Source organism: Caretta caretta, chromosome 3 (assembly GCF_965140235.1).
Source record: "Caretta caretta isolate rCarCar2 chromosome 3, rCarCar1.hap1, whole genome shotgun sequence".
In the NCBI taxonomy this organism is placed as follows: Eukaryota; Metazoa; Chordata; order Testudines; family Cheloniidae; genus Caretta; species Caretta caretta.
Genome location: NC_134208.1, coordinates 191,996,093 through 192,023,574, shown reverse-complemented (window position 1 = coordinate 192,023,574; position 27,482 = coordinate 191,996,093). Strand labels below are relative to the sequence as shown.

The following is a 27,482-nucleotide window of genomic DNA, read 5'->3' as shown; positions in this document are numbered from 1 at the left end:
AGACCGCGCCTGCGCTTGCCGTGAGGCCATGGACGCGGCGCACCGGGCTGCGCTCCTCACCGCCTCCTGCCTCAGGACACCCGTGAACCCGCGCACCAGGGCGCCGCTGGCTCTGTACGAGCGGGAGAGGCGCCCGCCGACCGCCGCGGAGCAGCAGGTAGTGGGGTGCTCGGCTGTGTGCTGGGAGCCCGCGGGGCCCCTCTCCGCCCGAGGGCCGGCTCGGCAGCGCTGGGAGTGCTGTTCTCCTGCCCCGTGGGGCGAGGGCAGGGAGATCCCGCTCGCCTCGTGTGCGGGGTCTGCCTGGGCTGGCGGGCTCCCGGCCGCAGGGGGCTCTCGCATGACAAGGGCCCCGAGTGACTGCGCCCCTGGGCGAAGCGCGCCAGGGCAGAGGTCCGCTGTAGGATGGGTTCTGTACAGCGCCGAGCACATCACTAGGGCTCAGTAGCTAACCTAGGGGTTCAAAGCTGCACAGCCTGTCTGTGAGCATCTGGCCACTACTAACACTAACTACTAACGTGTATCTTCGTGTATCTGTTGTGTAAGGGAGGCGATGCATTAGAAAACGAGGAAGTGCTGGCATTCAGACCTAGCAGTTACTAACCTTTTCATGGCTCTGATGCTGTGCTTTATGGTGTTCCATCAACTCCCGTGGAGGCATACAGGCCTGCTAGGAAGATCAGAATTTAGTGTAGAGATGGCTGCTGTTTGTCATAGAATTTAAGGCCATAAAGGGTCACCAGATCATCTGATCACCAGTGTATCACAGGCCACCAATGCCACCCTGTATGCTAAACCCCACAACCAAAATTAGGCTAAGGTATTTCAGCTTTCAGGCAAGGCAGAGAATAGGAGGAACCAAGGTGCATCAGTGCCTGAGGCCTCTGGAATGGCAGGAAATTGATTGAGAGCTGTACACAGATGAACCTGTCAGGAAACTTGCATCCCAAACTGCAAAGGAAGGTGAAAATTCCCCAAGGTCCTTGCCAATCTGATCACTTGACCCCCAATATGTTGCTATAACATTCTCTCATGGTAACTAATAATACTAAGGAACAAAACACTGGAGGGGAAAGGATTTACTTTTAAAATAGGGCAAGATGATCTTCTGAAGATTAGCCTCTGGATTAATAGTGTATTTTTAATGCTGTCTTCAAGTGAGGTTTTAAAACCAAGATTAATGTAAGTTTTGTCTCTTAGGAAAATGCTTTAAACCTATCTGGTATGAGAAATAATTTCTTCTATATAATGACAGCTACATTCCCAATCTACTTTTTTAAAACAAAATGCTATGAGAACTGTAAGAGATAAGGAGATTATTGATGAGAAGAAGAAAGGAAGGATTCCTCTTGTAAGAAATGGATTTTAAAGATGGGCAGGAAGTGAGATATGGTTCTAAGTTTAGGGAAAGGATGTAGAAAGGTGTGAAGGCAAGAACGGAGGGAAAGCTAAAGGAAGCAAGAGGGGATGTGAAGTTTAGCATATTGAGAGGTAGAAATAGAAGTAGATGAGAGTAAGATTATGTAGCATTATGAGAGTCAGAACAAAGACCTTGAATGTGATGCACTAACACACTAGACACTAATGGAAGGGGTTTGACATGGAGTAAAAAGGAGAAAAATTACTAAGGATGAGTACAAAAGAATAGTACGAATAGGTAGGCACAAAATCAGAAAGGCTAAGGCACAAAATGAGGTACACCTAGCCATTGACATAAAAGAGGTTCTATAAATATGTTAGGACCAAGAGAAAGACAATGGAAAGCATAGGTTTGCAACTTAGGGGGGAAAGAGAGCTCGTAATGGATGATATCAAGAAGGCTGAGATGTTTAATGCCTATTTTGCTTCAGTCTTCACTAAAAAGGCTTAATGAACCAAGTATATAACACAATTTATTAATATTAACAAGGGGAAAGGAACACAAGCAAAAATAGGGAAAGAACAGGTTAAAGAATATTTGGATAAGTTAAATGTATTCAAGTCAGCATGGCCTGATTAAATTCATCTTAGGGTACTTAAGGAACTAGCTGAAGCAGACTCGAAAAACGTTAATGATTATCTTTGAGAACTCATGGAGGACAGGTGAGTCCCAGATCTTTTAAAAAGGGGAACAAGGAGGAATTATAGTCAGCCTAACTTTGATACCTGGAAAGATACTGGTACAAATTATTAAACAATTAATTTGTCAGCATCTAGAGGATAACTGGGTAATCAATAATAGCATGGATAAACATGGATTTGTCAAGCAAATCATGCCAAACCAACCTAATTTTTTCCTTTGACAGGGTTACTGGAAGGGGGGAAGCTGTAAATGTGACATCTTGATTTTAGTAAGGGTTTTGATACTGTCCAACATGATATTCTTATAGGCAGATTAGGGAAATATGTTTAAATTACTATAAGGGTGAGTGTATAACTGGTTGAAAGACCATACTCAAAGAGTAGTTATCAGTGGTTCGCTGTCAAACTGGGAGAGTGTATCTAGGGGTGTGTCCTGTATTGTTCAATATTTTCATTAATGACTTGCCTAATGGAATGGAGTGTATGTTTATAAAATCTGAGAATGACACCAAACTGGGAGGGCTTGCAAGCACTTTGGAGGACAGGATTAGAATTCAAAATGATCTTGATAATTAGAGATGTAGTGTGAAAGCAACATCATAAAGTTCAATGAAGACAAGTGCAAAGTACTACACTTAAGAAGGAAAAATCAAATGCACAAATACATAATGGGGCGTAACTGGCAAGGCAGTAGTAGTGCTGAAAAGGATCTGGGGATATAGTGGATCACAAATTGAATACGAGTCAACAATGTGATACAGTTGCAAAGAAGGCTACTATCATTCTCGGGTGTGTTAACAGGAATGTCATATGTAAGACCCAGGAGAATAGATCATTGTCCTGCTCTTCTTAGCACTGGTGAGGCCTCATCTGGAGTATTGTGTCCAGTTCTGGGTGCCACCCTTAGGAAAGATGTGGATAAATTGGAGCGAGTCTAGGGGAGAGCCACAAAAATGACAAAATGTTTAGAAAACCTGACCTGTCAGGAAAGATTAAAAACCACCAGGCAAGAAGACTGAGAGGTGACCTGATAAATCTTCAGATATGTTAATGGCTGTTATAAAGAGGACTGTGTTCAATTGTTTTCCATGCTGTAAGTGGGACAAGAATTAAAGGGCTTAATCTGCAGCAAGGGAGATTAAGGTTAGATATTAAGAAAAACTTTTAACTACAAGGATAGTTAGGCCCTGGAATATGCTTCCACGGGAGATTGTAGAGCCTTTGTCATTGGAGGTTTTATGAATAGGTTGGACAAACTCTTGTGAGTGATGGTCTAGGTTGACTTGGTTCTGCCTCAGCGCAGGGGAGTGGACCACACGGCCTCTTGAGGACCTCTTCCAGCCCTACATTTCTATGCTTCTGTGACTGATGAACTGAGTGACTTCAGCTGAAATGTTCTGGATAGATTAAAAGAGGAAGAACGCAAGTTCCTAAGTAGAGAAGAATGCAGAAGAGGAGGGAAAATGGGAAATAAATTCAAGGACACAAGATAGAAAGGAATTGACAAGAGTTGACCATGGGGGAGGAGAAAAGCTTTAGAAAGAAGGAAGAGAATCAACTTAGTGGAGGATGTTGGTGTAGTCCAACCCCTCAAATTTTTTCCTAGTGGCATTAGGCATTACAAGAGCAAGTGTGGAAATAGTACATGCAGATAGACAGCCAAGTTTGAGAATGAGAGAGATGACGACTATGGTGAAAGAAGATCAAAGGAATCAAGAATAGAGGAGATAATGGAACTGCAGGGAGTGTGAAGGAGGAAGACGGGAGAGGGCCAAGAGTAGCAGAGAAATCAGACAAGTTTCCTGAAGATCAGAGAAAGCATGAAAGATAAAACAAGGAGGAGTCTGAATATATGGTATTGGAGTGGTCAGAAACAGGGAATTCGGACAGAGATTTCTAGGACAAGTTGCTAGGAAGTCGGACGAGTTGTTGTTGTTGTTTTATGGGAGGCATTAAGAGAGCACAGCTAAGCTGTTTCCAGGGTGATAGCAATTTCTCTGTTCACTCAATGAAAAATATTTTGTCCTTTTTTGTATTGATGCAAATTATGAAATCTTAGAATTTGCATTTGGTGGTTTCTTCTTAAGAAATCCTTATAGCTCACTCTTCTGGTCAAGCAGTGTATTGTGCCTGTGACTCTCCCTAACAGCACACGTTCACTGAATCACAAAAAAAGGCAACCATGTGAACTATGGAGAGGGGAAAAATGAAGTGAAAATAAAAAAAATTAAAAGACCTAGTTCAGCAGGGAACCTTGGACAAACATTTTGTGCCACTCACAGTCCTCCTTCCCGCTCTTCCCCCCCCCCCCCCCCCCCCAAATGCCTCAGCTGTTTCCATAGCAGGCAGCTTAGCAAACCTTGTCTACTGTGTCCAGCTGTCTTGAACAAACAAAACACCTCAGTGGTAGGCCCATCAAGTGGCAGCCTTGTACCCGAAGCTCCAAAAGATGCTTTATTGAGGCAGCAGTGTTATACAATGGTTCATTCATCACTGATTGATTAAAATGAGGCAAGCCAAATACCAAAAATCACCCAGAGTTCCCTTGCAAAAGGATAGATTCATGCAGAGTTAATTTTAATAGCCAAGTTGTGTGCATTGCCATAGTGGCTGATTAACTTGTCCTTTATATTTACAATAAATACAGACTTTGAAACAAGTGTTTCTAAAAATCTGTTATTGACAGCATAGTAAGCACACAATGTGGTATCTCCTAACTTAGAATAACAGTTGCCATGTTGCCAGATGGCAGTACTGCATCACTTGTGCCCACACAAATCTCTTAATGAGCTTTTTTTTAACATAGAAGTATCTGAAGAGAGGATTTAGGAGTTGATGTGCAACTCAGTGGAAAAGAATTTAGTATCTTTCCATGGATCCAAAGCTGAGATCACCATCATTTGTATACACAAGGTCAATAGAAACAAAGATACCAGCAAGTAGTAGAATATTATGCAGTATTTATGCTTGGTCTTTCATAGGCAATCTCTATCTGGACACTTTACAGCTTTATTTCCTTGTGACTGTATAATTAGTCTATGTCAAGTCGTCTGGACTGTATGAAACTTGAAATAGGATCTTGAGATGAAAACTTAACTAAAAATATAGTCAAACAAGAATTTTCAGATAGAATTTAAGATTCTATAAAAAACAAAACAAAAACAAACAAAAAAACCCACCCAAACTTGTGGATAGAACTCTAAAGTGCTTTACAAAGCAGAGTAAATATGATTCCCGTTTCATAGATGAAGAAACAAATGAGTCCTGTAACTTAAAAATGGATCATTGAAAATAATTGCAGAAAACATTTTTAAAATATATACACTACGCTGTTTTTACTATACATCTTTCTCCAACTTCCTACAACCTTAAAAGTGTTATGAATAATGTGCTTATCTGGACCTAAGTAGTTGTTGGTAAAAGAACATGTAAACTGATAGTCTAGTGTAGGCCCCACCATTCCAAAATTTGATCTCCATCATAAGTTGTTAAAATGGGGGTTTAAATCTTTTCATGTCAGATGGCTACTTACTTTCTATTACCACAAGCATTTTGAAAATAAGGCTCCTCATGCATTGTTTAGTCTTTTTGCATTTATTTTTATATCCGAGAAATTCTTGTTTAAAACAAACAAAAAAACCAACCCCTTTTGTGTTTATACAGTAGTATCCAATAGGTGAGAAAATTAAGTGTAATTTTGACTTTTCTGAAATATATACACACAGAGTATAGAGTTTGACTGCTGTTGACTTCACTGGGCCTGGAATTTGCCTTACAAAGTATACTTTATTATTCTGCAAGTAGACTATTACAAGTACAGCAGCCTTGGCAATGATGCCATATGGTGGGTGGCATCAAAATATGTACATTTTTACCTTTTCCCTGATCAATGCCACTTAATAGATAGCTAATATTAATACAGTATTTTCAGTACTATCTGCCAACAGCGATTGTAAAGACTTTAATGGTGATTACAGTTCTTCCAGGCTTCTTCATTTTATGTTAGGCCTGCTTTTGCCCATCTGTCTGAAACACGCCTGTGTATGCTAGCTAGAGAAATGGTGTTGGCATCTTTATCTCAGAACTATGTTCCATCACGTTTTCTGACTAGAAAAGAGCCAGAATTGTTTCCTTGGCTAGTGCAGACAAGATTTAACCATGTAACATCCTGTTTTAATAAAATGTGATATAGATTAAGGTTCAAAATATTTTCAAGGGGGAGGAATGATGAGGAAGCTATACAAAAACTACTGACAGTGCATAACTGTCTCAGGACAACACTTCACAGTGCTCACCATATGATTCTGGAGATGTAGTGATAAGAGGCTATTTAGGCACAAAAGTTTGGAGCTGTTCCTCACTTTCGGGGAAGGAATGTATGTCTGAGTAATGCAGCACCTGTTATCTAAGCAAAGTGCTTGCAGGTTGTGAGGTTGCGCTCCATATGATTTTATGAAAATATGCTAATGAATGTGAGTATAATGTAACTAGAATATACTTCATGCAAAAGGTCTCTTGTAAGGTATCATTACAAAGCTTATAATCTACCGAGTGTGGTCATCCTATTTGTATAAATGTATCATTCTTGTATCTGAAACTAGAAATATGGAAATATAATTCTGAGGTCCTATTGTAATTATGCGAAGTGTGGGCCATTAATGGTGGTTTGGAATCTTGATGGCTCCCATCAACTAGGACAATTGACTATAGATGGCTCTGTTTACTTGCAAGCCTTCCTGTGAGTCAGGCCAGGAAGAATGAAGGCTTGGGGTCTCACAGGACATGTGACCATGTCACCTGGCACTGGAATCCATCTTCAACCTGATGCTTTTCCATTTAGAAGGAGGGATGGGGACCCAGAGACACAAAAGATTCCTGTCTTGTGCCAAAGCTATATAAGGGGGTGGAACAGAACAAAGGAGGTTCCAGTCATGAGAAATCCCCTAGTTACCACTTGAGCTGAAGCTAATAAGAACTGTACCAGGGGAAAGGATTGGGCCCAGACTAGGAAGGAGTCCAGTCTGTGAAAGAAGTTTATTGGAACATCTCTGAGGGTTTTATCTGTAATCAGTTTCTTAATGTATTAGGCTTAGACTTGCGTGTTTTGTTTTATTTTGCTTGGTAACTTACTTTGTTCTGTCTGTTGTTACTTGGAACTACTTAAATCCTACTTCTTATACTTAATTAAATCACTTTTGTTTATTAATTGATCCAGAGGAAGTAATTAATACACGGGGAGCAAACAGCTGTGAATATCTCTCTATCCGTGTTATAGAGGGCGGACAATTTAAGAGTTTACCCTGTATAAGCTTTATACAGAGTAAAATGGATTTATTTGGGGTTTGGATCCCACTGGGAGCTGGGTGTCTGGGTGCTAGAGACAGGGGAGCACTTCTTAAGCTGTTTTCAGTTAAGTCTGCAGCTTTGGGGCACGTGGTTCAGACCCTGGGTGTGTGGTGGAGCAGACTGGTGTGTCTGGCTCGACAAGGCAGGGTTCTGAAGGCCCAAACTGGCAGAGCAAACGGGCTCAGAGGTAGTCTCAGCACATCAGGTGACAGTCCCAAGGGGGTTTCAGTGATTGAATCCATCACACTGGTCACTAACTCTTATGGCTAGAAGGAAAATAATACAATTCCTTTATTTTTTAGGATGATTTTGACTTGGACTGTTATGCTGAGAGACAGCAAAGCCCCACTGTAAGTGGGGATTGTGAGGACTGGATAGACTTTCCCAAAATGTGCCACTCAAACCAAGAATACTACTTGAAGCTGGAAGAGCTGAAGAATGCCCACCTGGAGACGATGGCAAAACTGGAAAACATGTATCGGAATAAGCTGCATTTGAAAGGAGTACAGCCCCTGGACAATAAGGATGCTGCTCCTAATTTGTGTTATAGGTAAGTTTAATAATTATCTCCGCTTCTGTATTGCTTTTCATCTGTGTCATAGAGTACACAGCCAGAAGGGACTACCAGCTCATTTAGTCTGATCTCCTGTATATGCCAGGCCACTAATACCACCCAGACACCTTCACACTACGAGCAACAACCAGAATTAGACCAAAGTATTACAATCCTCAGGAGATTAAAGTATTGTGAGCGACAGGCAAAGAACAGGAGGGACCAAGGTTCACCAGTGCCCAAGGTCCCTGTAATGGCAGGGATCTGATGAAGTGAGACACACACCCAGATGATCTCAAAGCACGTTGCAAATATTAATGAACACTGCACTCTTTTGAAGCAGGGAAGTATTACTATGCTCATTCCACACGTGGATTCTGAGGCACAGAAAATCTAATGACCTAATTTTCAAAGGTGCTGAATACCCTTAGCTTCCATTGAATTTACATCTGAAAATCAAGATATAAGCGACTCCCTGAAGGCCACACAGTAAGAATGGCAGATCATCATTTGTCCAAAGATCTAAAACACTTTGCAAGTATTAAGTAAGCCTCATAACTTCCTTTGGAAGGGTAGACATTATCCCTATCCTACAGATGAGGAACTGAGGTTAAAGTGACTTGTCTAAGGGCACACAGTGAATACTGACTCCCATTCCTCTGTCTAGCCATCATGTTTCTCCTCCAGTTCTGTCTCTTACGAAACAGGAACTAAATCCTATCAAATATTATTCTTGCCTTTCAAGCGATATCCCTTCTCTATTTGCAAGCACAACCATATATTATATTAATCTTGAATATTTAAACCACATGCAGACTCTGGATGGAGGACTTGTTTGTTTTACAGCAGTGGTACCCAAATTTTTCAGGGTAATGACCTTCCTAACCCTGCCCAGCCCCACATCCCACTCCCCGGCTGGGAGCGGAACTGTGACTCCTGGGGCGATGGTGGGAAGGGTCATGGACAGGGCTGGGGGTGGGCCTGTGGCCGGGACCGGAAATAGAACCACAGCTGGGCTGCAGTGGGAGCCAGCTGTAGGGCCCACAGCTAGGTGCCGAGGCTGGGGATGGGGCCAGCCGTGGGGACGGGAGCCAAGGCCAAGGCTGGGGATGGCCCCAGAGCAGAGTTGGGGGCGGGGCTGGGTGGCACTCACTCCCCACCCTTCATGGGGGCTGGCCCGGGCCCACCAGGCCCCCCTGAACGTTCTCCCCCTCCCCCCCTTAGGGGGCCGTGCCCCACAGTTTGGGGACCTCTGTTTTACAGTAAGGTTCTTTGCTATTAACAATGCTATTTACAGCATCTCTTCTATAATACATTTCGGAATGAAATATTGTCTGTGACCCGATAAACAACGGAAAAGAAACTTGCTACATTGCTAAAACAGTTCAATATAGACTTCTAGTGCTTGGTTAAAACACTCTTCTCTAGAACCATGTCTTTTGCCCCAGCAAAAAGTGACTAAAATGGATACCCCTTATTTGGGCTTCTTGTAGAGTAGTTGAACCCTAAACCTTGTCATAAAATTATTTTCTGGTTATTGTACATCACTCCTAAATATCTTAATGGACCTAGTTCTAAGCTATTTTCAATATATAGTAAAAGCTGTGTTATCCAGCACTTTACCAACCAGAAACCTCTGTAAACCAGCATTTCTGATCTTCATTGAAAGTCCAGTTTATAGTCCGGTTAGGAAGCCTGCCAGACCCGTGCTACCTGGCTTCATGTGGCTCCCGGAAGCGGTGACATGTTCCTGCTGCTCCTAGGGGGAGAAATGGCCACGGGAGCTCCATGTGCTGCCCCCGCCCCAAGCGCTGGCTCTGCAGCTCCCACTGGCTGGGAACCGTGGAGGCAGCACACAGAGCTGCCTAGCTGCGCCTCCGCCTAGGAGCCGCAGGGAAATGTCACCGCTCGTGGGGAGCTGCTCAAGGTGAGCGCTGCCCCTCCACACCCCAACCCCCGGCCATGAGTCCCCTCCCGCACCCAAACTCTCTCCCAGAACCTGCGCCCTGCACCCCCTCCTGTGCCCCAGCCCTGAGCCCCCTCCTGCATCCAAACTCTCTCCCTCTTAGTTAATTGGAATTTTTGACTTACCGGCACCCCCCATTCCCCCAACATGCCAGATAACAAAGCTTTTACTGTATTTGAACTACCAGTCCCAGCCAGAGATGATGCATCTGGTGGTGGTTGTTGATCTTAAAATGGAATTTTTTTTTTAAATGCTTATTGTAGTAGTGTCTTAATGCCTCAACTAGGTCGGGCATCTCTTGTGCTCGGTGCTGTACACACACAGAGTAAATATGAGTTTCTGCCTATCCCATGCTGCCCAACCGCCACACTCTTGCAAAAAGTGGAGTAATGCTGCTTTACCATCTTTGGTAAAGTGCCTTGCGATTTACAGATGGGGAAAAAGAGTGGAATGATTTATTGCTGGCTTTCGTCTCAAGATTAAACCTTCTTCAAAACTTCTTTTTTCCTTTTTTAGATCAATATGGGATAAGAGCTCATTTCAGCCTCTGAATTTGCATAAATCTTTTTCTGAGCCTGACTTAAATAATCTGTCCTATTCAAGTTTATGTGATGGGTCTGATGCAGAATTAGAGTTGGAAGAAGAAAATGGTAGTGAAACTCGGTCACTGACATTTGCTAAGGAGCAGATCGAGAAAATGTGGGATGGGTTTTCTGTGGAGGACTATGTCTATCACACTAAACATAGTTTACCAAATTCACCAACATTCAAAATGATGGGGAAGAAGCAGAAAGAGTGGTCACCAAAGGTCACTGTGCCTAAGCCTTTCCAGATGACTATTCGAGAAGCTAAGAAAAAACAACAGAACGTCAAATCAAAGTCACAGATAGAAATGGAAAATAATTTACTGAAGAAACAACTAGAGGAAGAAGCAGAGTGTCAAAAGAAATTCAGAGCCAATCCCGTGCCTGCTTCTGTCTTCCTTCCACTCTATCATGAAATAATGGAAAGAAATGAAGAACGCAGGAAGTTTGTGAAAGAGAGAAGCAAAGATATTCTTTTGGCCACTCAGAGACCATTTCAGTTTATCAAGAGGGAGGAGCAAAGGAAAGAAATTAGGAAAATGCAATTAAAAGACCTTTCATTGCCTGAAAAGAAAACAAAATTATTCCAAGCAAAACCTGTCCCTAAATCTGTTTACAGTCCAGCCATTAATGATAAGTTAAAAGAAGAAGAGCTCTATAGAGAAATTAGGATCCAAATGAGAGCTGAAGAGTTGCTACATAATTCATCTCTTCCCAACAGCAGATTGGCTCGTAGAACTATATATAAACAGAGGAAACAAAAGTGCAATCAACAGAAAGAACTGGAGCATAAACCAAGGATCAAATCTAGGGTTCCAGACTTTGAAACACTACACCAAAAATTCCAGAATAGGCTTCTGAAACAGAAACATGTGAAACACATCACAGTTTGTGAACCCTTCAATCTTCGTACTCCACGTATCCCATCCAACAAAGGGAAGATTCTGCAGGACATTCAAGCAGATGAAGAAAAATTAAAAGAAACACGCTGGCCATACGCCTCTCCAAGATGCAAACCTCGAATGAGGTGTTCAAGTGCAAATTCATCTCCCTTGGGACGTGAGGAATCTAAATCTCCAAGAATCACAGAGTCTACGAAAAGACGAATACAAGCTATAAGGTGAATAGCTCAGTAGTATGTTACATATAGTACAAGTTACTTTATAAATCCTTGACTGTTAGTTTATGCCACTGTTAGTTTATGCCACCAAATATTTAATTCCATATTTTTTTCATTACTGCTACAGTGGTTATTTTCGTCTTTTGATGATGTTTTCTAGCTGCTGTAATACACTTTCTTTTCCCCCACAGACATTTGAGGAAAAGGACTATAACAGCCTATTGGTTCCCAATACATACCTGAAGCCCCCACTTCTCAAATGAAACATAAATATTCCATTGTCTTGTCCCACCCTTGTTTCCTCCCTGCTCTTCTCTGTTGAATTACCTTTCACAGATCCTTCCTTATGTTCTCTCCAGAATAAAATTAATTCAGTCTTAGTTTATTTTTCCACTCAGGAAATCACTTGAGGAAAAGAGAAAGCTGGAAGAAGAGCAAAAAAGGATCAGAGCAAAGCAGAAACAAAGAGTGAAAAAACTGCAAACACTTATAACAACCCGGGCTGAGGCCAATGACCCACATCAGAGCCTAGCTCGGATGTCTAAATCCAAATTAAAAATAATCAGGTATTCTGCTACATCCCCAAAATCCTGAACCTCTAGATGCAAGTTGTATGTTTAACATACAATCCAGTAACAGTATAAACCATGTTAATGTAACTATTCATGTATGTCATAAATTAGACATTGTCAAAAATTCTAGGTAGAAAAGGGTATGAACAAATACAATATTTTGATCAATCAGGAATTGAGAACTGGTGTCCATTTTGATGAATTCAGGTTTATGTGCTGTTCCTTAAATTATTATACCACAAATAACAAGGCAGGCTTGTTTTTAAACCTGCATATAATCTGAAGAGGGAAATAAGAGTTCTCACTAATAAACACTATTAAATTAACATCTAGCTAGTACAGTTCCAGCTTTAACTCCACTCTTACAACTTTCAAATTGCCAAGGAAAAATACAACCATGTTTTCTCTTTATTTTTTAAAATTTAACTTCATATTTATGTTTTTATTTTAGGTGTCTTCTGCTTCCTGATTGCTGAGCAAATATCTTTTTTTTTACTCTGATTTGGGAGTCAAATCTAATGAGAGCAGGAAGTGGGGCAGAGCTATTACATGACTCTTGGCAGCGACAAGGCCAGAGACCTTTTTCTAATGGACTGTGAATCAGAGTACTGCTGTGGGGGAGGGTCCTTATGAAAGGTGCTATAACTTAGCAGTTAGACTAGGACAGGACTGGGACTCAGGGGAGGTGGATTCTAGTCCAAAGCTGCTTCGTGACCTTGGGCATGTGACTTTTAATTCTAGGTTTTGGTTTCCCCTTCTGTAAAATGCTGAACAGTTTTTTCTTGCAGAGTAAATGAATGAATATTCATTAATATTTGCAGTGTACTTTCACATATTTAGTCATCTATCCTAAGTATTTATTATTATTACTATTACATGGAGGAGATGATAGCAGCATTAACAGGTGGTTGTTTATACAGTTCTGTAGATATGCAGGATGCTTTAAAAATGACACGGGAACTCTAAAGATGTCTGCTCTGCAACTAAAAATGGAAGGCACCTGGACTTTTTCTGTTTTTGAAAGATAAATTAAAATGTTAAGCCCAAAACAAAAAAGAAAGATGTGGAACTCTCATTAGTTGAAACATTTGAGAAGAGATATTAACACTTCTTAAAGTACCAATCTTCCATGGTATATTCTAACTTCACCAGCTCTTCCAAAAGCCTCCAGTTTCTTAACTTTTTGTAGAAAAACAATTATATGGAATGGCTATCAAGATGAGAATGCAGCAATTAAAGGAAGTTCAATATAAATTGAAAATCCTAAAATGTATAAAGTGCGCACAAGTTAGAGCCCTGAAGTTATGCATTTAAACTCATTTGTAAGGACATCTACCTGTTTTTTCCAAATGGATTACATCAAAAAACATTAAATTTTCTTTAATTTTCCCACTGTCAAAGGTACGTTGTTGCTGTGGTAAAAGAACTTGAGGCAGTTAACCTAGTGCATAACCAATATAAAATACATAAATTTTGACTTTAAAAACAACTGCACAATGTTCTGTTTGTCACAAGCAATGTAATTTGCAGTTACTCTAGGAAGTTGCATCTTGTAGCATAGCCTGGTCTTTCTGCTACCAGTTCTATAAATAATAACTAAAGACAATCAATTTAATTTCTGTGTCATGCTATATTTATAATAGGAAACATGAGAAGCAGAGAATGCAAGAGTATCTGCAGGAGCGGGAAGAAATGGAAGAAAGAGTAAACCAGAGGCCATTGCTTTTGGAAAGAGCCACTCAGGTTGTCTTCCTACCTTGCTCTCACTCCTCAATTAAACTCATCTCCGAATATTGCCTAAGTCAATACAAGTGTCAGTGCTGAATAGTTTTTAGAGGGTATCTGAAAACTTTTGTAGGCAGGCATGTCAATTCCCCTCTGACTATAAAACTCTGCCTGGTACCTGTCCCTATGCAAATAAAATTATATTACCATGTATTCCGGCCCAGCACTCGCTGCTGCCTGCCTGTTTAGAGGGGTGTGAGCCATCTTCCAAACATGCATTTTTTTCCTCCGTTCTGGCTTGTGTGTGAGGTGAAGAAGGGATACTGTGTAATAAAACCGTAATTATGACTTCATTATTTTCCCCATAAACACACAACATGCCGTGCACTTACCCTGCACATGAATGTGAATGCTGAATATTTGGTAATGTGACTGAGGTTGTAATTAAGGTTTTGCATTATTAATGTGATGTATATAATTTCCTTATCTTGGAGGCAGAAGGATGTTCTCTGTGGCAGTGCAGACTTTGTTACTGTCAGTGAAAATGGGCTGTGTGGCCATTAGGTCACAGTTAAGATGTACCTTGTAAATAGGCATTTCCTTCTTTTAAGGGTTTGTGTCTCGGGAAGATGTCTCACTACCAATACTTTGTTTAAAAGGAAAAAGTGTTTACCCCTGGACTGGAGTTGAGAGGTGTGTGTCTGTGGAGTGAAAGCTCTTTGTGTGTCTTTGAACATTGTGATGCATTGTGAGGCAAGTAAGTTGAGGTTGATGTGGAGGTGTATCTGGGCTTAACTGACTTCCTGGATTTTTAATGATCACGTTTATAGGAAATGCACATGAGCAACTTTATCTCTAAGTTGATTAAGGGGGTTGTTGATTAAGGGTCCTCTCCCAGAACTAATTCATGTCTAAATGAGGTCTATTTACTGCTTAGTAGCTTTCCTGTGCCATGAACAACTTAGGAACCAGACCTGACCGTCATTAGAACAGATAAGTATTACCCTGGAGGCATCACAGTAAGAGCTAGCCAACAGTACTGATCAGATGTTTCATAAGGTTTGTTTGAAGGGAAACTACTACTGTTAAAACTAGTAATACAAATATGCAGCAATTAAATGATCGATTGTGACTTAAAATAATCTCTGGAGGCATGAAGAAGCAACGACTATGGGGGCTTTTTCTGCTTGTATGAACTAAAGCTTATCTTCCTCACTCCTATCTCACCATACAAATAAAATCCATCCTAATAGATTATAGTCCAGCCTAAATGGCACGAGATTTGACTTACTTATATGTACCACACTCAAGCCTCTGTTGTCCCAAATGGAATTGTCATTGGCTAGTGGGGTTGCTCTGTCCTTTGAGGAGTGTATGAGTAATACTGCCAAACAAGGTCAGAATATAATGGTGCTGATAATTTAATCCTGTTTGTAATGTTAGCCCATAACCCTGGAGTACATTACAGAATATTCTCTATGTATCCTTGGCACTGAGGAGCAAACCTTACATCTCTGCCCCCTTTATGATGGTATGAAAAACTCCAAATACAGCAGAAACAGCATGTTTCTGCTGCAAAGAGGGTTAGGCAGAAGAGGCTTCTCCCGGGAGGATTCTGCACTATTTCTCCCTGCTATGGAGCAGAGCTCTGTGTTATGACACAGGAGAAAGTCGTATGTGGGCATGTTGAGGGTGTGGGTCCATGCACAGCACACTTCAACAGGGTCACAAACCCACAGAGAGCGCAGCAGGTGATATCTCTCAGTCAGGCCTGTCTGGGCCATTGCCTGGGACTATCTATGAATGTGGGTTTGCATCCCATCCAACCTCTGTGCCCTTCCCCTGGGCAAAGCCCTCTTACACAGGCTTTACTTGCAGGTCTGTGTACTTTTCAATAGCATTCTAAAAGAAATTCTGCCATTTCATATTCACACTAAGTATCACGCTGAATTTGATGGGATTCCGATGGCATAGGGCAATGTTCTCAACCAGGGGTATGCGAACCACTGGGGGTACTCAGAGATCTTCTAGGGGGTACATCACCTCATCTAGATATTTGCCTAGTTTTACAACAGGCTACATAAAAAGCACTAGCGAAGTCAGTACAAACTAAAATTTCATACAGACAATGACTTATTTATACTGCTCTATATACTTAGTATACACTGAAATTAAGTACAATATTTATATTCAAATTAATTTATTTTGTAATTATATGGTAAAAAATGTAGTTTTAAGTGAGGTGAAACTTGGAGTACACAAGACAAATCAGACTCCTGAAAGGCGTACAGTAATCTGGAAAGGTTGAGAGCCACTGGCGTAAGGTACTATGCAACCTAATTTAGGGTATTAGAATCTGGCCCTTAATAATACATTAATGTTTAGAATGCTGTAATTTTTTTTTTTTTTTTTGTATAGAAAAATGCCAGAATAGCAGCAGAAAAGCATTACTCTGATATACTGAGAGAACTGGGGATTTGTGAGGACTTCCTTTCAAAAAAAAGTCAAACTGCTAAATTGCTGGACCACTCCAATGCTAAAGGCTTTGGAAGCTGCACTGAAGACAGAGAAAGGTAATAGTTACCAGTGGTTTGTTGTGTCAGTTACACACCTAGTGATAGCAAGTTAAGTTGTTTTTTAGTTTTAGAAGACAAAATTAGTTGTATTTTGGAGGTAACTATTTGGCTGCATATAGTTCTCATTTTAATAGTGTCAGTGTTTCTATAAAAAGTTTAATTCACAAAAGACAATGAAAATTATATGCTCACACAGTAAATTTGTAATCCAATATCCTCTTAAATATTTTAACAGGGGGTATATAACTTAATGCACATTTTTAAAAAAATACATTGCTTTTTCTCCCTAAGTTTTATTTCTGAACTTTTACCACAAATCCGGGCAGGTTGTTAGGGAGAGAGTTTTTTTGTGTGTGTGTGTGTGTGTGTGTAGAATGTTGTTGGGGTGTTTTTTATAAAAATAAATATTTTTAAAATGTTAACTTTTCAAATGTTCATTAAATACTTGGATAAAATATATTTGTATGCCAACCCTGCATAGCTGTTGCTGGAATTGCTGTTCTGTTGCTGTTGCTGCCTCCAGGAAGGGAACAGCAGAATGTGAGCCTACCCACATTCTCCCCCACAGGCTCCTGTCCTGTGAAGCTGGGCCCTGCACCCCCTCCAGGCAATACAACCTGGTGCACAAGGTCGCAGCACTGCTCAGGTTTGGCCTGGCTGCCTCTTTGTCAGGAGGTGTGGCCAAATTTGTGAGAGTGGTGCTGCAACCCCGGGTACAGGTTGCAACTTCCAGAGCAGGCAGCTGGGCTTAACCTCATGGGACAGGAGCTGCTGCTGCAGAATGAGTTTGCTTTTATTCCATGGTGTCTTGCATTTGTGAAAAACGGGGCTCTACCCATAGTAAATACCTGCCCCCCACCCACATAGAGATTGACTCTTATTGGCAGGATTTGGGCCGGAGTACTCGAGAGTTTTATTCCTCTAAAACCAATTTTTAAAAATCCCCAAGATCAATAAATGCAAATCTTCATTTTTTTAGTCTTAATGAAGATAAAGTTCAAGAAGGAGAATCCTGTGATGGGGAGAAGGTAAATTCGCAATCTGACCAATCTTGTGGGGAGGCGGAAGAGGAGAAGGCAAGCTCTCAGTCTGACCAATCCTATGAGGAAGAGGAGAAGGCAAGCTCTCAGTCTGACCAATCCTGTGAGGAAGAGGAGGAGGAGGCAAGCTCTCAGTCTGATCATGATGATGAGGATGTTGTGGAATGTGAGGATAAATATGAAGATGGTTTAGAAGAAAAACCTAGTAAGGCTGAAGCTAACTGAAAGGAAGGAAGACAGACTTACTTCTCTTATTGCCTTGGAGCTCAACACACATTTCATTGCTGGCAATGGGTATATGCTAAAGAAAAACCTAACTCTTGGTGCTACAGGCATTTTGAACTGCATACATGTAGGTCTTGTGTGAATTTCCATTTGTTAGCATAATATAACTTCTAATGCTGAATTTGCTTTTTTTCCAGTAAGAAAAAATTATCATTACTCATTTCCATTAGCAGTTACACTTGTTAATGTATGCTTTATCCTAAACTTTCATTGCAAGAGCACATTTCTGTGTTCAGAAATACTAGCCACGGTTTAAAACTCGCTTCTTTCATTCCTTTTGGCTAATACGTAGGCTTTTACATTTCCCGCTCTTTGCCTTCATGCTGACAAAACAGGGTGGGAATGAGTCATCAGGAAGGAGAAACAGTGGTGTTACTCCATAAGCAAAGATTTTAGAGCAGCATTACCTCTCATTTCAGTACTTCTAGGATCTGCTCAGTTTTAACTAGCCCTGAATATATTCTCCCATTATGGCAGGGGGAATTTGGGTGTAACTCCCATTAAGAATGATGATGGGAGTTTCTTGTGTAAATCCTCTGGCCATCATTGGCAGAGTGGTAGCCAGGGACATCAAAATACCAACTTACTATGCAGCTGGACTATCCTTGCGACTGCTTAATGAATGCTCATTTTAATATAATTTATTAATAGCACCCCACATACTAGGGCTCTTGGGACACTGAACAGGATAACAAAACCATCACTAATATACAATAAACACATATGGAGCCCCTAATTCAACGTCTATAGGACTTTGTAATGCTAAAAGAGGGGAGGGGGAATGAATTTGTAGCATGAACTTCAGAAGCAGAATTTGTATTTTTGTTATACTGTGGATTATGTATTTGAACAAATGTCTAATCAAAGCTCCAAAATTGTGTTCTCTGTATAATATCTTTAATTGCTTTTGTTTTAAGAACCATTCCAAGATCACATGAAATAATTCATTATAATGTAATAATGAACATTAATTTTAATCTGCAAGATAGTTTCTTTATTGAAATAGTTAACAGATACTGTAAATCAAGAAATTATTATGTGTTAAAAATACAACACTTGCAACTGTGTTTAAAATTTTTTTTGAGTGAGTAGAAAAAAAGGGGTTTAGTAAACTTAAGTAGTCCTTCTCCCTGTATTTGCTTCTCAGCCCATCAGCTTTCCTCTTAGGCTACTCCTGAAATAAGAACCCAAGTGAAGACATAAATGCTTCATATGGAGAGCACCTTCTGGTTCCCTCTTCTATTCTGTGCCTGGCCTTCCTACTGTTCTCAATCATTGCCAATGTAGGGACGGAAAAGAGAAATATATCTGCATAATAAGCAGCTGCTGAAGAGCTTCAAATAATAGTTTGCAAGCTAAATAAAGGATGATGCAAAATATCTTCACAGCACCTACACCCAAAACATCTTGGGTAACCAGCAAATATTAGTAAGTTGCATTTTTGTCTGAATACTGAATGTACAGTGGTTTCAGACACTTTTGTAATCAAGTATTAGGGTTTTATTTTCCTTTTTTCTGACAAGTTTTGCAATACTGTTAGATTATTTCTTATTTGGTTAGATCTGCATCAGGAGACTCACTAAAATTTGAATTCAGATGAAGTATATATAATTGTCATGTTTCTAACAATTCTGAAATTTTAGCACAAACGTTTAAAATTTTGAAAAGGTTAACTTTAATACTTCGATTTTTTTAAATAAAATATTCCTTTGGTGAAGTGTATAGGTGTAAATATAGTAATATAAAATAAGCGTATGTTAATACCGGACAATGAAGTCGCAGACAGTTTAAAATCTCTAATTAGGCTGAGAAATGTGACACTACAAACTCAAGAAACTGATTTGTTTGGGTTTTAAATTCACTTGTTCATCCTTCCACGATCAGAACAAGATTTTTCAGCTTCAGTTCTTTCTTTGCTAATATTGGAGGCAGTAGTGAAGGTAGATTTTGCTGACGCACATTGTTAATGCAGAGCTGTTTGCACATCACGAGCTGGGATATTTGTGTTGCTCTATACTTAGTATGGAATGCTGATGGACTTTTACAATGTGGTGCTACTCAGAAAGTGACTGTAAAATGGCACTTTCTTCTTCGAGTGCTTCCATTCCATGCTAGGTGTGTGCATGTCACGGGCACTGGTGCCTGAGATTTTTTTTCCCTCAGCAGTATCCACTGGGCCAGCTCTAGCACTCCCTGGAGTCGTGTTGGGCCACTCATCCTTGCACAAGCCAGTGATGACACCACCAACTCTGCCTAGAGTGCCTAATCCAGTTCATTATCCACCACGAACTCCTGCAAGCAGCCGTGAGGCCAGACACTTTCTGGTTCCTTTGACCCCGGAGGCTTTCCAAGCAGCGAAGGACACACCGTCTCCTACGGTCCCACCAACTCTGCAAGGACCCCCATCAACCAAGGCGTCAAAAGATAGGAGAGAGAAAGGAGCATAGAGCTCCTTCCTGGCACCAGCTACCTAGGCACCTGCTAGGGGCAAGCCCTCCATGATCCTGACACAGTGATAATCAATCTGCTGCTGGTCCCCAAATCCCCAACACCACCTGGCAGCAGAAGCAGGTACTGCTACTCTTTGCAGTCCGAAGACTAATCTTTCTGTCGACCCAAAACCTACACTCCACCAGACTTCGATACTGATGCAGTGGCTGTACTGGAACCCTTGGGAGTTTCCCCTGGTACTGGGTCTGCCTTCCCACCACTCATACTCAGTGGCTTCAGAAAGACAGGCTACCGGCCCTTCCGACTCAGCACTGGACCCTGACTCTGGTACTGACCTCGCTGCCGACATCCAGAAGCTGGCCCCAATGGATGTGGTAGAAGCAGAGGAAGAGGAGGGAGCCCCTCCTCCAGGGTAAGCCTCCTCCTCATCGATCCAGATGAGGGGTTGCAGGACCTAGTAGCCTGCTCCCTCAAGACTATTTCAGGGCCCACTGGGACCTCCTGAAAAGAGTTGCCGTGAAGCTGGGTCTGGAGGTTGAGGAGTTTAAGGAGTCAGCATACAACTTGATCGATATTCTGGCTGCAGCTGCTTTCTCCAGAGTGGCCTTCATCAACAAAGCAGTGATGGGACCCATCAAAATGCTGTGGCAGACTCCTCCTTCTCTGCCCCCCCACCTCAAAGACGACAGAGAAGAAATACTATGTACTGGCAAGTGGGTTCAAATACCTTTATTTGCCCCCTCTGCCCCCAGGGTCCTTGATAGTGTTGGCAGATAATGAACGGGACAGACAGGGGCAATCAAGTGCTACCCCCAAGAATAAAGATGCTAAGAGACTACACCTTTTCGGATGAAAGATTTATTTGACAGGCAATCTCCAGTTACATATCTCCAACCAGCAGGCTTTGTTGGGGAGGTACAATTTTAATCTATGAGACTCATTGTCCAAATTTAAGGTCTTCCTCCTGCAGGAGTTGAGGCAGAAATTCATAGCCATCCTGGAGGAGGGCAAGAGTGTGGCCAAAACCTCTCTACAGGCAGTTCTTGATGTGACTGACTTGGCAGCCAGGACTAGGGCATCTGCAATCACCATGAGGTTTTGTTCATGGCTCCAGTCCTCTGGCCTATCTCACGAAGTTCAGCAGTCCATCCAGGACCTCCCCTTTTGAAGGCTACTCCCTGTTTTCAGAGCAGACTGACTTGAAACTTCAATGACTCAAGGGCTGCCCTTCCTTCCTTTACACGTCACCAGCTTCCAGGAAGCATTGTAGGCCCCAGCAACCTTTTGTGGAGCCTTCCAGGCAGGAGCCCTACAAAAGAATTGGGAAGGGTTACAAACGATGCAAACCCCTCCCTTCCACCTAAGCCTCCCAATCGGGCTCTCACAAATACTCCTGTGGAGCCAAACAGGTCTTTTGAAGATGCACCCGAGGGCTTTACACCAGGCTCCAGTCCAGATCTGCTCCCTCCTTTGTTTTTCAGCCCAGCGTGGTCATATATAACGTCGGACCATTGGGTCCTGAGTATAGTAATAGTCCGATTACAGCTTTCAATTTTCATCCATCACTCTCCCACCCCCATCCATCTTCAGGGACCGATCTCATGAGCAACTCATTGCCCAGAAGGTGCAATCCCTCCTATATGTGGGGGCCGAAGAGGAAGTTCCCTGAGACTTAAGAGGGAAGGGTTTTACTCCAGGTATTTCCTAATGCCAAAGGGGGCCTATGGCCCATCCTGGACCTGCATTGCCTCAACAGATATCTCAAGAAACTGAGGTTTTGCACTGTCTCCTTGGCCTCCATCATTCCCTCCCTGGATCCAGGAGACTGGTACGCCACCCTCGACTTAAAGGATGCTGATTTCCATGGTCATAGGAGATTCCTCAGATTTGTAGTGGGTCAACGCCACTGCCAATTCACTACTCTCCCCTTCAGCCTATTGGCAGCCACATGGGTCTTCACAAAGTGTATGATGGTAGCAACCCTCCTCAGGCGCAGAGGCATGCAAGCTACCCGTACCTCAATGACTGGCTGACCAAAGGTTGGTCACAGGCTCATGTACAGCACAGTATCAGTACAATCTTGGCTACCTTCCAGGTGCTGGGCCTGCTGATAAACAAGAAAAAGTCAACTCTGGTCCCAGTTCAAAGAATAGAGTTCATCGGGGCAGTGCTTGACTCGACACAAGCCAGAGCACGCCTGCCGGATCTGATATCTGAGGTCACAGTCCACCCAATAAAGACTGCTCAGGTCTGCCCCAAACTATTGGGACACATGGCAGCATACAGTTTGCAAGGCTGTGCCTCAGGCCTTTCCAGATGTTGCTGGCATCAGTCTACTCCCTGAGCAGACTCCACTTAAACTCAACATGCATGGTCCCGCCTTCGGTCCTCGCTTCCCTAGGTTGGTGGAAAGACCTAGGATTGGTAATGCAGGGGGTACCTTTTGTTGCCCATCAACCGTCAGTAGCCTTAGTCTTGGCACGTGAGACCTACGGTGTGGAGCCCATCTCAACAATTTCAGGAAGAAGAACTTTCCCTACATATAAATGTCAGGGAACTCAGGGCAGTGCACTTAGCTTGCCAAATGTTCCTTCCCCAGATCTCAGGCAAATTGGTACATGTCCTAACAAAGAACACCGCATCCATTTTTTACATCAACAAGTAGAGAGGGGCCAGGAGGCCCTCTGGCTGTAGGACTTCTGTGTGAAACACGCCTTCACCTTGAGGCAACACATCTCCCAGAAGCCTGTAACATGCTGCCAGATCATCTCAGATCTTTTCCTCTCACCACGAGTGGTCCCTTCACCTGGAGCTTACTGGATCCATCTTCCAGAGGTGGGGTTCTCCCCAGATGGACCTGTTCGCTACCAAGCAGAACAGGAAATGCCACCAGTTTTGTTCATTGAGAGAGAGCCTGGACTGTGTCTGCACAAACAGCTTTCCTGCTGCCATGGGCAGAAAAGCTCCTCTATGCCTTTCCGCCAATTCCTTGGTTCAAAAGGTCCTCCTAAAAATCAAGTGGGATAAGGTGACAGTTACTCTGGTAGTCCCAGTGTGGCCATGCAAACATTGGTTCAGCACTCTCCTGGAATGCTGTGGCACCTCTGCTTTTGCTTCCACTCCACCCAGACCTGATTTCTCAAGACCATGGCCAGCTGCTTCACCTGAACCTTGCTGTCCTGCACCTGACTGAATGGATGCCACGTGGCTGAACCCTGAAGAACAGGCATGCTCGGAACAGGCTTGACAGGTCTTGCTAGGTAGTAAAAAGCCTTCCATGAGAGCTACCTACTTGGCCAAGTGGAAACATTTCACTTGTTGGGCCTCTGAATGGGATCTCTCTCCATCTCTATCTTCTCTTCAGTCTATCTTGGACTATCTGCTCCACTTAAAGCAGCAAGGTCTGGCGCACACATCTATAAAGTTCATTTAGTGCCCATATCAGCCTTTCACTCTCCAGTGAGTGGTAGAACAGCGTTCTCCCATGAGATGACAGTCCGATTTCTCAAGGAAAGACTGTATCCTCGGGTTCGCAAACCAAGCCCCGCATGGAACATAAACCTGATCCTGTTGAGGCTCATGCATCCCTCTTCGAGCCATTAGCATCTTGCTCCCTACAGCTTCTCTCTTGGAAGGTTGCCTTTCTGGTGGCAATCACCTCAGACAGCAGGGTCTCTAAGATCAAAGCCCTTATGTCAGAACCACCCTACACAGTGTTCTTCAAGGACAAGGTCCTACTGTGCCCCCATTCGGCCTTCCTACCAAAGATGGTGTTGCAATTCCACAGCAACCAGGTCATTTTTCTACCTGTCTTCTTCCCAAAACCTCACAAGACCTCACAGGAATGTCGGCTTCATATGGTGAATATTAGGTGGGGGTCCTTGCCTTTTTATAGTGAGAGAACTAAGCCTTTCTGCAAGTTCATGCAACTCTTTGTAGCAGTAGCAGAAAAGATGAGAAGGCTACCCGTGTCAACGAAAAAAATTTCATCCTGGATAATCGTCTGTATCTGAGCTTGCTACGAGCAGGTGAACATTCTGCCTCCAGCCATCATGACTGCTCATTCCACAAGCGCCCATGCTTTGTCAGTAGTATTCCTCGCACAGGTACCAATCCAGGACATCTGCAGAGCAGCAACCTGGTTGTCGGTTCATACCTTCATGTCCCACTACGCCATCATCCAACAGGCCCATGACAATGCCAGTTTCAGGAGAGCAGTGTTGCAGACAGCACATCCATGAACTTTGAGCCCACCTCCAAGGGTACTGCTTGTGAGTCACCTAGCATGGAATAGACATGAGCAAGCACTTGAAGAAAAAATGGTTACTAACCTTTCGTAACTGTTGTTCTTCGAGATATGTTGTTCATGTCTATTCAATGACCCACCCTCCTACCCCTCTGTCAGAGGTATTGGCAAAAAAGAACTGAGAGGGTGTGGGTCTGTGGCGCCCCTTATACCGGTGCTTATGCACATGACTCTAGGAGGCGCTAGAGCCAGCCCAATGGATACCATTGAGGGGAAAATCTCTGGCAACTGTGCATGCGGTGTGCACACACCTAGCATGGAGTGGACCTGAGCAACACATCTCAAAGAACAAAAGTTACGCAAGATTAGTAATTTTTTCTTACTCAGCAACTGCAGTTCCTGTGTTCAGAGTTGCATCTGACTAGTGATTGATGTCTCTTTGCCAAAATAGCTCTGGGAGAGTGAGCTGCATTCAGTTTTCTTGTGCATCACCACTGTCCACAAGTTTCTAATCTGTACTAACTCTAGTGAAGGCAATGGGGTTGTTCTGGGTAATGGGGTTTACCCTCACAATGCTATTTTTAATGTCATTCAAACTATCTAACCACATTTTAAGGAGTTATTTTGAAAGCAAATTTTAAGCATCAAAATTTGGGCTTCTCAGCCTTTATCATCCTTTTCAGTTCTTCTAACATCCAAAAAAATATTTTTAGAGAAATATTTGTACTAATAGTTTCAGTCTTAGGACTGTGTCTATTGAAATGGTGGATTTCTGGACTGGGTGAATCAAAAGTATGTTGGGTTAATATACTGACATTTCCCTGTTGGAGACTGATTCAAATCTAGCTTTGTTCACAGAAATGTTTGTTTTATCAGTGATGGACTCTTGGTTTTCACAAAAACATTATCCAGCTGTGTCTACTTTTGATGAAAAGACTGGAACAGCAGAAATATTATAGCAGTAAAAACCTGTATCACTGTTTTTTGGGGTTTTTTTTTTTTGATTCATGAACAGTCAGTTCCTGTCTCACTTGCCTGTTTCCACTCACTTAAGTTTCTTTTTTTAAAGGTAGTATTTCTTGTCACTTTAGTTTTTGATATGCTAGGCTACAATAGTGAACTCTCAGTGACATCAACCACTGTTTTAGGAGAGAACTGAAGGACTACAATTAAAATACCCTTGGCTTAGTAAATCAGGTATGACTTCACTTACATAGCATATGTTAAATAGATGTATTTAAAATGTAATCTGTTGTTTGGGATTCCATCAATACTAACATTTTTTAGCTCACCTTTATATCTGTTTCTAGGTCTTTATGCTGAATGCTGGACAAAGTTGAAAATTAAGGTTTTTTTTTATCACCCTGTCCTAAATTTTCCACACAAGATGAGGAAAATTGGTCATCAGATTCATTTAAATTGAACAGAGTTTACTAGTTAGATCTAAATCCAATCCTCAACTGTAAAAAAAAAAAATAAAATAAAATAAAAATACAATTTCACATTATCCCCTTCCCTGCTGAAATGAAAGTTGCTACAATATTTTTTGAAAATGCTTTAAGTACAAATAAAGATTCCAATAATAACTAGACCTGCCCTCTTATTTTTGTAGTTCTGTATCTTTTTCTGTGATTATATTACTCTCTTTAGCAACTTAATATCTTTAATAGCCATGTAACGGGAGACACACAGGCTTAGTCTTCACAGAGAAATAAGTAACTAGCTGGTGGATGACTGCTGAGAACTCATTAATTTCTAGAGTTGCAGGAGGCTGTTAAGGGATACTATAAGAGGGAGGGATTCAGCTGCTTGGAATAGGCAGGGCAGGATTTGTTCCACCAACTGCTCCACCCTGTCCCCTCTCCCTGCTGCTTGGAAGCCATTCACCTTATTGCTACCATGACGCTATAACTATTAATGGAAGGATGTCTGATTGGAGAGAGGGCTCAAGTGAGGTTCCACAGGGAGCTGCTGTGGGTCTACTGTTGTTTAACATCTTTATTAATGACCAGGATGGAGGAATAGAGAGCATGCTGGTCAAGTCTGCAGAGGCCACAAAGCTAGCGGGAGGTTGCCAATACTTTGGAGGACAGAGCTAAAATTCAGAGGGATCTTGAACACTGGAGAACTGGGCTCTAGACAACAAAATTAAATTCAACACAGACAAATGTCAGGTTCCACACTTTTTAGGGAAGAAAAAACAAATGCACAAATACAGAATGGGGGAAAGGGGCTTGGCAGCAGCACTGCTAAGAAGGATCTGGGCGTTTGGTGGATCACAACCTCAACATGAGTCAGCAATGCAATGCTGTTGCAAAAAACAAAAACAAACGCAATTTTAGGTTGCATTAACAGAGACTAAGCCCTGGTCTACACTAGGACTTTAGGTCGAATTTAGCAGCGTTAAATCGATTTAAACCTGCACCCGTCCACACAATGAAGCCCTTTATTTCGACTTAAAGGGCTCTTAAAATCGATTTCCTTACTCCACCCCTGACAAGTGGATTAGCGCTTAAATCGACGTTGCCGGCTCGAATTTGGGGTACTGTGGACACAATTCGATGGTATTGGCCTCCGGGAGCTATCCCAGAGTGCTCCATTATGACCGCTCTGGACAGCACTCTCAACTCAGATGCACTGGCCAGGTAGACAGGAAAAGAACCGCGAACTTTTGAATCTCATTTCCTGTTTGGCCAGCGTGGCAAGCTGCAGGTGACCATGCAGAGCTCATCAGCACAGGTGACCGTGATGGAGTCCCAGAATCGCAAAAGAGCTCCAGCATGGACTGAACGGGAGGTACGGGATCTGATCGCTGTTTGGGGAGAGGAATCCGTGCTATCAGAACTCTGTTCCAGTTTTCGAAATGCCAAAACCTTTCTGAAAATCTCCGAGGGCATGAAGGACAGAGGCCATAACAGGGACCCGAAGCAGTGCCGCGTGAAACTGAAGGAGCTGAGGCA

At 42.3% G+C, this 27,482-nt stretch overlaps 1 protein-coding gene across 3 annotated transcripts; it reads left to right on the top strand.

Moving 5' to 3' along the window:
* On the top strand, positions 1–26,111 carry FAM161A (FAM161 centrosomal protein A). 3 transcript variants are annotated; one of them, XM_048842763.2, is made up of 7 exons: positions 1–157; positions 7,707–7,954; positions 10,440–11,627; positions 12,026–12,193; positions 13,843–13,942; positions 16,343–16,497; positions 17,480–26,111. In XM_048842763.2, the coding sequence occupies exons 1-7, from the start codon at positions 29–31 to the stop codon at positions 17,763–17,765; spliced, it is 2,274 nt and encodes a 757-aa protein (XP_048698720.2). In that variant the 5' UTR covers positions 1–28; the 3' UTR covers positions 17,766–26,111. The 3 variants fall into 3 exon arrangements, with proteins under 3 accessions (XP_048698720.2, XP_048698721.2, XP_048698722.2); XM_048842764.2 differs by lacking the exon at positions 12,026–12,193; XM_048842765.2 differs by lacking the exons at positions 12,026–12,193; positions 13,843–13,942; positions 16,343–16,497.
* Positions 26,112–27,482: the final 1,371 nt, after the last annotated feature.